Source organism: Brassica napus, chromosome C4 (genome assembly GCF_020379485.1).
Source record: "Brassica napus cultivar Da-Ae chromosome C4, Da-Ae, whole genome shotgun sequence".
Classification (NCBI taxonomy): Eukaryota; Viridiplantae; Streptophyta; class Magnoliopsida; order Brassicales; family Brassicaceae; genus Brassica; species Brassica napus.
Window position 1 is genome coordinate 54,118,204 of NC_063447.1, and position 13,716 is coordinate 54,131,919.

At 31.9% G+C, this 13,716-nt stretch overlaps 1 protein-coding gene across 1 annotated transcript; it reads left to right on the top strand.

Moving 5' to 3' along the window:
• The first annotated feature begins 2,621 nt into the window (after positions 1–2,621).
• LOC106394020 (phospholipase A1-Igamma2, chloroplastic-like) lies at positions 2,622–9,847 on the top strand. Its single transcript, XM_048753967.1, has 2 exons — positions 2,622–4,157; positions 9,415–9,847. Exons 1-2 carry the CDS (start codon positions 2,788–2,790, stop codon positions 9,656–9,658), a joined length of 1,614 nt encoding a protein of 537 aa, XP_048609924.1. The 5' UTR covers positions 2,622–2,787; the 3' UTR covers positions 9,659–9,847.
• The last annotated feature ends 3,869 nt before the right edge of the window (positions 9,848–13,716 follow it).

A 13,716-nucleotide genomic window follows, 5' to 3' on the forward strand; every position in this document is an offset into this window, starting at 1 on the left:
TACCATTTTTACGAAAACATTTGTTTAAGAACATCTAGTACATATATACTGCATATATACTGTACTGATTTAAAACAGCAAATGCCAATATCTGAAGTTTACACTATGCACATTTTTGAACTGAAACATGCATTTTACGGAGACTAACAAAAAACACATTCGAAAAGTATTTCTACGTTTTCACAGGAGAGCAAGGAAATGAGGAAAAGCAGTAGCACAACTTTGTTTTTACTCTTCTGTTTCCTTGTTGCTTCTACTTTGGTGAAAACTACGGCTTGGGTTCTACAGCCAGTCATACCACCACGCTGGATCTGTCATATCTACTGTCATCGCCGACAGTTTCGTCGTGACCATAGCATTATTGCGTCATTGCTTCGTTTGCACTTTCATGATTGCTTTCTCACGGTTTGTAAGCTTCTCATTGTGTTGGAATAAATACATATGGACTTAGTAATGTATGTAGAAGTAATTTACATTGATCAAGCAATGTTATGAATGATTGTGTAGGGTTGTTATGAATGATTGTGTAGGGTTGTGAGGCTTCCCTCTTCATTAGCCCCAGACCTGGGAGGCCATAAGTGAAAAGCACATGACTAAATTAAAAATCAGATCAAATGCCAAGGCCAGTTAATTTTTTTTTGTAAACGAACCTGCCTTTCATTTGGTTCCTTAACGAAGCAGAGGAGGATTGTTTTCGCATTGATATCAAGTTAATAGAGGCATCTCACGACTTATGGAAACGTTCATACGCTTTGCATCCTCATAGCAGAGCATTTGGTCGTTGTACCACAACTCTAAATCTAGCTTTCCGCTATTGCAAAACATGTTCGGAAATGGAACTCATGTTTTCACCTAGTTAAATATCAAGAGATATATAATTTGACAGTTAATGATATGAATCGTATAATATGAAAATCATATATGTCATGACATGTATCTAAACTGAATCTTACATAGCACAAATCAGGGTATGCATTTTATAACATTTTCTTTGAATGGATGAAACACATTTAAACAATTTCAATTTTCATAGAAAATATATTCATATACAAATTATACTAAACACTTAGCCTCTCGAACCCAACCATCTACATAAATCATCATCATCATTCCCAAGTAAGCAATTCCACCGAGAGAGTTGCTCTTTCCTCTTAGCCTTGGTCCAACAATGATGAACCGGTGCTTTAGGAAACTCAACGTCTTCCAATTGATAGCTCGAGACCAACTTGGTTTAAAAAAACTCAAGTTATGGAAAATGTAACTCTTTAGCTATCAAACTCTGTTACACTATCAAAATTACTATAAGAATTTTGGAAATCAATTAGATAAAAAAGATATTGTGGTGATAGTTTAACTTACAACTTCTCTGATTGATTTGGATAAAATGAGTAGGTTCTTCAGGTCTTTTTGATCTACATCACAAATCAGTCAAATAAGCTTAGCAAGAGTTCTTGTGGCAGAAATTGAAAACAAAAATTGTCAAAAGATAAGAAACATTCAGCTTTCTGCTACTTTGTCTCTTCACCGGTGGTGATTCAGATGCCGTAAACTCTAATCTGATCTAGACAACGGATTCTGATCATAATCATAACTATCATGATCTCATCACAGCAATGAAATCCATATTCTCGCCTCGGCTTCCACTTCCTCGGTATCTAAATCAAACCTTGTACGCTGATTAATTAACTTCCACTTGAGAAATGTCCTTTATAAAACTGCATATATATATTCACAGTACCTCATAGAAAATGAACTCCGCACTAACAATGAGATGACCTGACCTGACCTGACCTGCTTCATAAGAAAATTCGAGGCTCTTGAATTTGGTTGAGATCGATAAAACATGTTTGTCATGATACAAAATAAACTTGGAATGAACTTCTTCTGACAAAGAGTTCCTTTTGATAGTTCCCATCAGACCATTAATCACCTGATTCACGGATAGAGACTGGCTCCTGAGAAAGCATGCTTGTGTCTGGAAACAGAAACCATAGATACAAATGTCTAAAAAAATATATAAAAGAGAGATCGTAAGGCGAGTAAGAGGGTAATGAATCACAAAATAATTTGTGTTTGGGGTTCTTACTTGGTTCTCTATCGCTTTGATAGGAAATAATAACACAGCATCAGAGTTTCATTGAAGATCTAAGGTCTTCGACTTTGTAATGCAATTTGTTGTATGGAGGTCGTAGATCGTTGTTCGATGAAAGCTTTGATGTAGGGTTTATATCAGGAGAGAAAGAAAGGGAGATGAAAAGATAAAATATCTTTATTAAGATAGGTATAAACAACAAAATTGAATGAGTGTGGTTGGGTGGTGGTGATAACTCCACATAAACGTTGGATTGCAGAAGTCGGAAACGATGATCGTGAATATGAAGAGTTTGTGACGGCTTAAGACGCAGAGTGTTTGTAACGAAGTTTGGGCTGGTTAAAAATGGACCATGACTTATTTATATTTTGAACCCACATGAATTGATTTTCGAATAACAAAAGAATGATGTGGCGATTTGGAAGCTTTCTATTGGGTGATTTTCCGATCCGACGTGACATAGTTCACCTTTTAGCAATGTAAGATTATGCCACTTTATAACTCCTATGCCGCTTCATAACTCCCTCCAGTAGAAATTTATTAGTATTAGAAATGTGAACTAATTATTTTAATAATGCTGATCATGACTTATAAGAAAAAACAATATCAAGTGTGTATGCACGTAATCGAGTGCAATTTCTTTATTGAATGTTAGTAGCAATACCATTGATGTGTATGGCCTCTATATAAGAAGCATGGTCCTATGCCATTTGGAAACGAAGCTTTCTAGCTTCTCAACAATGGCGACCATTCCTTCTCACAACCTTCTCACGAAGAACTATCACTCTTCTTCGCCGTTCAAAACCACCAGCTCCTCTGAACCTTCTTTCATTCATCTCCCGGAGAAAAGATCCCGAGTAGCTGCAAAAGCTTCTCTCTCTAGAACCAACGAGGCTTCTTTATCCGCCGTCATCTCCAGGCTCGAGCGCGAAAGGCAAGGATTAACCGACGGCGGCGGAGAACAGTGGCGTACGGCGGAGGATTTTCGCCGGCGCGACAAGAAAACCGAGGAAGAGAGGAGGCTTAGAGACACGTGGCGTAAGATCCAAGGAGAAGACGATTGGGCCGGGCTAACTGATCCAATGGACCCGGTTCTAAGATCGGAGCTGATCCGTTACGGCGAAATGGCTCAGGCCTGTTACGACGCCTTCGACTTCGATCCTTCCTCGAGGTACTGCGGCAGCTCCAGATTCTCCCGCCACGAGTTTTTCGATTCCCTTGGGATGAAGGGATCGGGATACGAGGTGGCGCGTTACCTCTACGCGACGTCGAACATCAACCTCCCCAACTTCTTCTCGAAATCGAGGTGGTCGAAAGTGTGGAGCAAAAACGCTAACTGGATGGGATACGTCGCCGTTTCGGATGACGAAGCCACGCGTCACCGTCTCGGACGCCGCGACATCGCGATCGCGTGGAGAGGAACCGTTACGCAGTTGGAATGGATCGCGGATCTTAAGGACTATTTAAAACCGGTATCCGGTAACAACCTCCGGTGCCCCGACCCGGCCGTTAAGGTCGAATCCGGGTTTTTGGATCTTTACACGGATAAGGACACGTCATGCAAATTCTCGAGATTTTCGGCGCGTGAGCAAGTCTTAGCGGAGGTGAAGCGTCTGGTGGAGAGATACGGCGACGATGAAGACGAGGAGCTGAGCATCACCGTGACGGGACACAGTCTCGGCGGCGCGCTGGCGATACTGAGCGCGTACGACGTGGCGGAGATGGGGTTGAATCGGAGTCGGAGCGGGAAGGTGATTCCGGTGACGGTTTTGACTTACGGTGGGCCGCGCGTGGGAAACGTGAGGTTCAAGGAGAGGTTGAAGGAGCTGGGAGTGAAGGTGATGAGAGTGGTGAACGTGCACGACGTCGTTCCGAAATCGCCGGGGCTATTTCTGAACGAGCGTGCTCCGCACGCGGTGATGAAAATAGCCGAGGGGTTGCCGTGGTGTTACTGCCACGTGGGGGAGGAGCTGGCGCTGGATCACCAGAACTCGCCGTTCCTTAAGTCCTCCGTTGATCCTTCTAATGCTCATAACCTCGAGGCTCTACTCCATCTCCTTGACGGGTGAGTCCTCTATTTTAATATTATTATTACTATTTATGTAACATAATTTTTTACACATAAAAACAAGATTAATATTTTTGCATACTAAAATAACTACAAATATGCGAAAAATAACATTAAAATAAAAATAATTTGATAAAATCAATAATTAACTAATAAAAATATATCAAAATTTTAGGTTTTAAAAACATTCGTTTAGAAATAGATAAAATAATTGTATTTTTTGGTGTTCTAATACTCAAATATTCGCATAAGTTCCTAAATTAAAATAAATTTAAGATTTGTAAAGCAAATATATAATTAGCAAGTTAATTGGATGCTCCACATTTACAGTCTTTGTGGCAATTTTTTAAAAAAGACGGAAACGTATGATAGTGACTATGGTTAGATGATATGATTGAAAGGCCGATAAAATTAAAAATTGATATGATTTAGATAGTGAGACTTTATAAAACTAATAAAATAAACTGGTAAGTTGAATAAAAGTCGTATAGAAATTTTGTTTTATTATCTCCAGAAGTTAAAAACGACAAAATTTAAGCCGTGGGAAATATAGAATGGACAAGATAACCAATTCTATTATTCGAAGATACGACGATATTCACATTAAATATTTGATAATACAAAAAAGTTTAGAATTGGGATCTTCTGAATGTTAAACGACTTTGTGCTATGTTGCCATTGGTGCATGACCTTTTCTACAAACGTTTAATTGTAATATATAAGTTGAATCATCTTCTTCTTTTTACGGCAAGTTGAGTAATTCAAATTCTCTTGTTGGTTACTGCTGATTTATTTGTAATAAACTTTACAAAACCTACGGAATACTGAAAACAGTGAAAAATGGCATCACTACGTTGTAAGAAAAAACAAAAAAAACAATACTGTATTTTCTAAAAAGGAGAAATACAACAATATTAATAATCAAATTAATATATATATATATATATATATATATATATATATATATAAAGCTTTTCAAATAATATCAACACTAGATCTCGATTCGCGCAACCGCGCGGATATTTGTTTTCATTTATTTTTATATAAACATTTTTTTTTCAATTCTAAATTAGTATTATAATGTATTTAAGGTGTGTTTATCATTTTTTAAAACATAATAATTTTACCATATTTTTTTTATTGTGTCCATAATCACGAAGGAGTTGTAATTGTGTAATTTCTTTTATATATTCTACTACTATAACATAAAATACTTAAGGAGTCGTAATCCTCAAGCCAGTTTTTTTTGAAAAAATCGTATCTATTGAGATATTTTGAGATTATACTTGCTTTTCAAATTAAAAGAAACTAGGATAAGACCCGCGCCTTGCGCGGGATTAAGTTATTATTTTTATTATATTTTGGAGAATGAAACAATAGTTTGGCTTCATTTGGATTACGGGTGTTCAACCCGGATATCGGGTTAGTTTCGGTTCGGTTCGGTTTTTTTCGGTATTTGGTTAGTAAAATATAACTACTATTCTAAATCAATATTTACTTTGACTTTAGTCTTTCACATACTTTTGAAAGATTTCAACTGGACGACTAAATTGATCAGCCAATCTTGTTGCTTTAAATCATTAGTGTTTATATATATATATTATTTAGTTTGAATATTTATTAAATAAAAATTCATATGCGTTATATTTTATGATCATTTGTAACTTATTATAACAAAAAAATAATCTATTGATCACAAAATTTTCAGAGTGGGAATATTCAAATTTCTAATAATATATAGACATTTTGAAAAATTCAAATATAACATATAAGAAAAAATATAAATGTTTTTATTATATATTTAATGTGATTTTTTAATATCTTTCAATAATATAAAATTAAAAAAAAGAACTAAGACCAAAATTGTTATCAAATATTTATTATTCATAATAATTAATTTTCATATATACGTTAATCATATTAGGTAATTTCGTAGCTTCTAATTAAGGAAAGTGCAAAAAAAAATTTGGTAGATTATTTATCAATTCGATAGTTAGTTTAATAAAAAATATAATGTAAGTCAAGATGGACCAACCTATTTTTCTAAGAATAGTATATTTTATATAGTCATTTATTAAATGAGAATTTATAATCATACAGTTCTATGATCATTCATATCATTTTATAACTGAATATTTAAATCATCGATAACAAAAATTTCAATGTGAAATCTTTAATAAGTTTATAATTTATAAATGTTTTTGAAAATTCATTGAAAGTTTTAATATTAAAATATTTATGTAATCTTATGGTATATAGTATAATCTATATATATATATATAAATATATATGTTTATTATTAAATGATATTTTTTACTCATATGGTTTTAAAATAATGTGTATCTTCTTATAATATTAAATAAAAGTTCATATTAATACAATTTTATGATCATTTGTAACTTATTATGACAAAAAAAATAATCTATTGATCACAAAATTTTCAGAGTGGGGATCTTCAAATTTCTAATAATTTATAGACGTTTTGAAAAATTCAAAATATAACATATAAGAAAAATTATAAATGTTTTTATTATATATTAATGTGATTTTTAAATATATTTTAATAATATAAAATTAAAAAAAGAACTAAGATACAAAAATTGTTATCAAATATTTATTATTCATTATAATTAATTTTCACATATACGTTAATCATATTAGGTAATTTCGTAGCTTTTATTTAAGGAAAGTGCAAAATTTTTTGGTACGTTATTTATCAATTCGATAGTTAGTTTAATAAAAAGTGTAATATAAGTTAAGATGGACCAACCTATTTTTCTAGGAATAGTATATTTTGTATAGTTATTTATTAAATAAGAATTTATAATCATACGGTTCTATGATCGTTCATATCGTTTTATAACAAAATATTTAAATCATCGATAACAAAATTTTCAATCTGAAATCTTTAATAAGTTTATAATTTATAAATGTTCTTGAAAATTCATTGAAAGTTTTAATATTAAAATATTTATGTAATCTTATGGTATATAGTGTTTAATATATATATATATATATATATTTTTTATTTATTATTAAATGATATTTTTTACTCATATGGTTTTAAAATCATGTGTATCTTCTTATACTAAAAATGTTAAACCATTGATCATTAATTTTTAACATAATAATTTTAATAGTTTTAGTCATTTATTGTCGTTTTTAAAAATTCAAAATATAACATATACGAAAAAATCTAAATTTTATTTTTATAGCTAATTTGATTGTTTAATTTATTTTAATAATATAAAATTAAACAAAAAATGATGGAGGAGATATACATTGTTATCAAATCTTTATTATTAAACTCATTAATTGTCATATATATATTAGTCATTTATGGTAATTCCGTAGGTTTTATTTAAGGAAAGAAAATATCATATCATATCATTATATCATATAGTTTGACCAACTTATGTATCTAACAACATATAAAAATCGAATGTGGACCTACTTATTTTTCAATTGAATGTAATTGACTACCTAATTGAGTGCCACCTATGCATTGGGGCCTCTTTTAATTAATACAAAATTGAGGTTACATCTTTTCAAATGTTCCTCAATTAATATATAAGGGATTACGACTACTTAGATTTTATGATTATAGTTGCTTTTCAAGAAATAAATATTATTTAATGCTGGTTATCCAAAACAAAATAGTGGTCGAGATTTTAGTGGTTAAGTACATTCAATAAGTTGCAGATTACAATTCTATTTATTGGAAGATAATTAATGATGGTTATTCAAAACAGAATTTTAGGAATATTGCTAGGCATAATAATAATAAGATTAGAGATTATATGTAATATGACTTTATAGAAATAAATCCATTATGTCTATTTTTTAAAAAAATCACACATGAATAAAGGTTGTGACTTCTGTTTTAAGTTATAAGATTCAAGAAATTGGCAAATAATAACTAGACATTTGTATAGATTCAACGGCTAAACGAAAATTATCCGGAGCATAAATAGACCGAGACTAAAGCATTGACAAAGTATTTGTTTATTTATTATATATTAGATATTAATATTTATATCAGATATCTTAATTTCGTAGATTTAATTATAAAAATTATTTTAGTGAATTATAAAAATTAAATAGACAAAAAACGAAATTATACATCAAGTTGGTATACATCATTTTATAGAACTAACATCTAACGAGCATCCGTCAGTGAATATTGGATCCCTGTCTATATTTCGGATGGGCGTTAACCCTAGTTTTTAAAAGTAATTCTTGGACGGTGTTCCGAATCTTAAAACAAATCAAACTACTTGATGGTAGAACCTAGTGGATTAAGCCACGTACCCCACCCACCAAGCTAGTCAGCTGTGCAGTGTCCAACTACAATATTTGAAATCACTCTTCAAATTACCAGTTTACCACTTAATTAATCTACTACTAGCATTTACTTACCTCGTGTTTCACGTGAGTATTACATTTTTGTTGCTAAACGCACATGAAACAATAATTTGTGAAAAATATATGCGCTCCCAAAGTTAAAATTTAGTTTATATCCGCCATTTAATCATATTATTAAGCCACTTCAAAACTCCCAACATCAGAAATTTATTATTTTAATAATGCTATATGATCATGACTTGTCAATAAAAATAATATCAAGTGTGTATGCACGTAATCGAGTGCAATTTCTTTATTGAATGTTAGTAGCAATACCATTGATGTGTATGTCCTCCGGTCGTGTTGGTCCTATACCATTAAGATTTGAAAAGCAAATATATAATTAGCAAGTTAATTGGATGCTCCACATTTACAGTCTTTGTGACAATTTAAAAAAAAGACAGAAACGTATGATAGTGACTATGGTTAGATGATATGATTTGAAAGGCCGACAAAATTAAAAATTGATATGCTTTAGACGGTGAGACTTTACAAAACTAATAAAATAAACTGGTAAGTTGAATAAAAGTCGTATAGAAATTTTATTTATTATCTCAAGAAGTTAAGAACGACAAAATTTAAGCCGTGGGAAATATAGAATGGACAAGATAACCAATTCTATTATTCGAAGATACGACGATATTCACATTAAATATTTGATAATACAAAAAAGTTTAGAATTGGGATCTTCTGGATTACGTCTATTTAAATAAATTTTATATGCGATATGATTGACCCGAGTATCACGTGAATGTCTGATTTAGTGATATGAAACTATACACTAGTACTACTATTAGTTATTAATGTTTCTTTGCTATTAAGTAACATGTATCAAACTCTTGGATGGCAGGTATCATGGAAAGGGGGAGAGATTTGTGCTGTCGAATGGGAGAGATCCAGCGTTAGTGAACAAAGCATCTGACTTTTTGAAAGAACACTTCATGGTTCCACCTTTTTGGCGACAAGATGCTAACAAAGGAATGGTGAGGAACAGTGAAGGTCGTTGGATTCAAGCCGAGCGTCTCCGGTCTGAGGATCATCATTCTCCTGACATCCACCACCACCTCTCCCAGCTCCGTCTTCTCCCTTCGTAATTACACATTTTGATATATATTATATATATACACGTGTTTTCCTTTGTAAATGTCACGAATAAAAATGATCACAATCACTTCCACTTTGCATGCATAAGCATTTATCATATTTCCATGTTTGAATACATACATAATCACAAGACAAGTAATATACATTTAATAAACTTTCATCACGAATTGCATACCGAATGTGCTTAATTTTACACAAATGCCAGACGAGCAAATGAGCAATATGCTTATATGCACTTACTTACAATCAGGAATTGTTACAATACATGAAAACTACTGTTATTACTATTTTCATTTTTAATTCAAAAGCGATCCTCAATTCCTCATTCTTTATCATAACGCAACTATAATCATGTGCAATAAAAATCTATGATGTTCTTTGTAACAATCAAACAAAAAAACCATGCTGGAGATTCTAGTACTTGAAGATTTATTCTCTTTGTCAAAGTATGTTTTACCACCATAATGACACTTCTGTTACGAGGTTGTGTTTGGATCAATTAACTATGCAGCAACGACTATAATCGTATTACTAGATGATAGGACGCGGGATGAGAAGATTTTAAAGAGATTTTTGAATCAATAGGTATTAGAAAGTTAATAATCTTAGAAAGAAATATTACATGTTATATAATAAGGGAGATTCAACGAAATTGTGTATGTCTATATAAATTAAGCTTGGATTTAAAAAAAAAACTTGTGTATTTGTTTTGTTTAATTGAAGTATATTTCGTGGAAATGAATCTATAAGAGTAAGAAAAAACTTATATAAAATAAATTATGAAGTAAAGATAAAAACGATACAAAAGCAATAAAAGCATAAACTAAATTATAAATATAAAATAAAACGAAACATAAGCAAAATAATACTAAAATATGAAAGAAACAAAATATAATATAGGATACTACTTTATGGATGAGGGGATGTAATCATACGGCCTTGTATTTATATATGCAAGACGCGGGCCGAGGGCAATTATAGCTATTTGCCATAATTATTTCCGTAAAATCAATTAAAATTATGTCCAAGGCAAAATATTCACATCCCCTTTATATTCAAAATACTGAATTTTGAAAACTTGCCTTGATCGTTGTTATGCGAATTTATTGGAATAGTATAGAAAACAAACTGAGATTCTAGTTAACTAAATTAAATTCAAAATTAGTCAGTGAAGATCAAAAATATGATTATATGATTCGGTTTCGACGATGAATTTCCATTACCAAATTCGGCCAGTATTAATGAGTACATATATAACCGGAATTAGTGTTATATTTAGCTTCATATTTCCTAATTTGAAATATTCATACGGCAATCATGCATTGTCACGCAAGTATTGTGTGGTTGACAATGCCTTTATGATCTTTGAAAATTATATTATGGCAATCAATACCATAATTGCCATATTTCCTGATTTATTGCATTGATAGATGGTTATCGACATTGCCAAAGATCTCGAGTATACATTGAATTATCATTGATTATTTTCATATGTGATATAATATATAGTGTGATATATTCGATACATGAAACTTAGTATTTTTTATGTAATATAATATATGGTAACCGATTTTAAAATGATATAAAACATATTAACATAAAATCGAAAAGTAACACAACAAAAGCAACACTCGGTTTTGATATCATCTTCATTAAGATCACATGTAAAGATACATTAAACCGATTTCAAATTATAAATTATAATCTTCATTAAGAAAAATACATTAAACCGATTTCAAGTTATCTCATTTGATACAGTGTGATCTCGAGTATACATTTAAACAACATTCGAGTATAGTAGTCATATGTAATATAATATATGTCAACCGGTTTTAAAATGATATAAAACACATTACCAAATAACCGGTTACTTCCTTCGTCTACATTGAGATTGTACGTTACCAAGATATACTATTAAAACATTATGCTAAGCTATAATTATAAATAATGGCAAAGAATGTAATAAATCTAGTAAAGAGAGAGTTTTTAATTAGAAAGTGTGAGAGTGAATATGGTGTTGCCACATAGGAAATTGCATTTTGGTTAATAATACATGAGCATAAGGTTAGTCTTAAAAAATGTTTCTCTTTTAATATAAAAGGGATTGGGAACGACAGATTTTGACCATCCATTTCCCTATTATAAATACCCCCCATCGATCCTTTTACTTTAATTCACTCAAATCTTAGAACCTCTTTAAAATCGATCAAGTAAAGAATGGGAGGGAACGCCGGTAGCGGTGGAGGAGGGAAGACAGATTTTGACATCCATTTCCCTATTGTGTTTGATTAACATTAACTTTTACTGCTCCTAATTATCCTTTTGATCTTGAAACATGAAATTTTTAGTGTTTAATTTAAATTACAATAAACCAGAATATCATATTGTTGATTCATGTTCTGACATGGAAACGGAAAAGAGAGACGATCGAACACTGATGAAGGCTAAAAGAGACATAATAGTACATGTTCAGAGGGAAATACCAGATTCTTCATCCTCCTACGGATGAGACGTTTCCTTGCTTTGGCTCCATTGAGAATCTCACTCCTCCCTTCCTCTTATTCAATGGAGGCAAACCTGAGCAATAATAATGAAAAGTCACAACTCTAACTCTAGTGACTTCCAAATTTAGTCAAGCAAATAAAGTTGGTTCTAGCTCATTTTTAATTCTCATTCACACAATAATCAGTCAGCAAAGTTTTAAATACTCTTCTGATTGGTTCTGACCACAACCAAACTTTTAGATCAAAATGGTTTCTTGACTTCTTGTTTATTCTCCACCAACTACTAAAGATCTTTTACTCATCAACGAATATAAAGCAACCAAAGATCTTCGATTTGCACATGGCAGGATTGAGTTTCTAGTATAAGATAACATCTAATAAAGAATGTTTAGAAGAAGATAAAAGGGAAAGAACTTTACCAAGAACAGGAGCAGAGACAGAGACGGTGGGCTTGAGATGGAGAGCAGGACGAGCGACAGAGACGGGGGGAGCAGAGGCTGTGAAGCTATATGAAGGCTATGGTCTTATCTCATTAAAATCTAATGCTTAACCTTAAATTTACAAGAGCACTGATTATTGTTTAGGATATGGGTAAGTTTTAGTGCTTTTATCATATTCTGTTTGACTTAATTGTTCCTTTGAACCAACCTTTTGGGATCTCCAATCGCGGTGGTGGGTTTCCATCAAATATCTTCTTAGTAATAGTCAATAAACTCATTATCTTCGATGATTTTAAAATTTAATCTCATAATGAACCTTTGGTACATATCCGTAAGGTCGCCAGTTGAAACTTTTGATATCACAGTTTTTAGGCCTAATTTTGACCTTTTTGGAAGTAGTTTTTCAACTTTTGCTAAGCACCCCCACACTTTTCGGTATTTGTACGAATGTTTGTTACCTAAATGTATATGGCCTTTTTCCATTTATTATATGTGGTATGTGATGCCCCTCCCCACATTTTCGGAGATAACTCAGGATCATGTATGCTTGTATTCATCTGTATTAGAGTTTAGAACTTTTGTTCCGCAATGGATTCTACTGAACAAGGAGAAATTCTTACGAGGAATAATGTTAATTCTAACACATTTAATCTCGTTTAAGTTACCACATACACATTCCATTATGTTATGGAATGTTGACTCAAAACTACAACACTTCATGTGTTAGTTTTTTTCAAATTGGTTTGAGATTTCATATTGTCTCTACGTAAACCAATATTGCTACAACATTCGCCAGCCGTGCTACGATGTGTGTCAGCTTTTGGAACTATCCACTGAACTTCTTTTAAGCATGTTGCTTGCTGAAGCTAATTTATAATTTCATATGAATATTAGGCTTTCATAGTTTTTTTGCTCAATCACTTTCGCATTATGTTCACAGTGGTGAATGTCATATGCTTTGTAATTTGCATATTTGACTTACTTGAAAGTCAATTCATATGACTCATAGCCTTTGCTTGTGAGAGATATATTTTATTGGAAAATTTCCAATTTTACCTACAGACCTAATATATCAAATTAATTGATGTACATGCAGTCCATCAA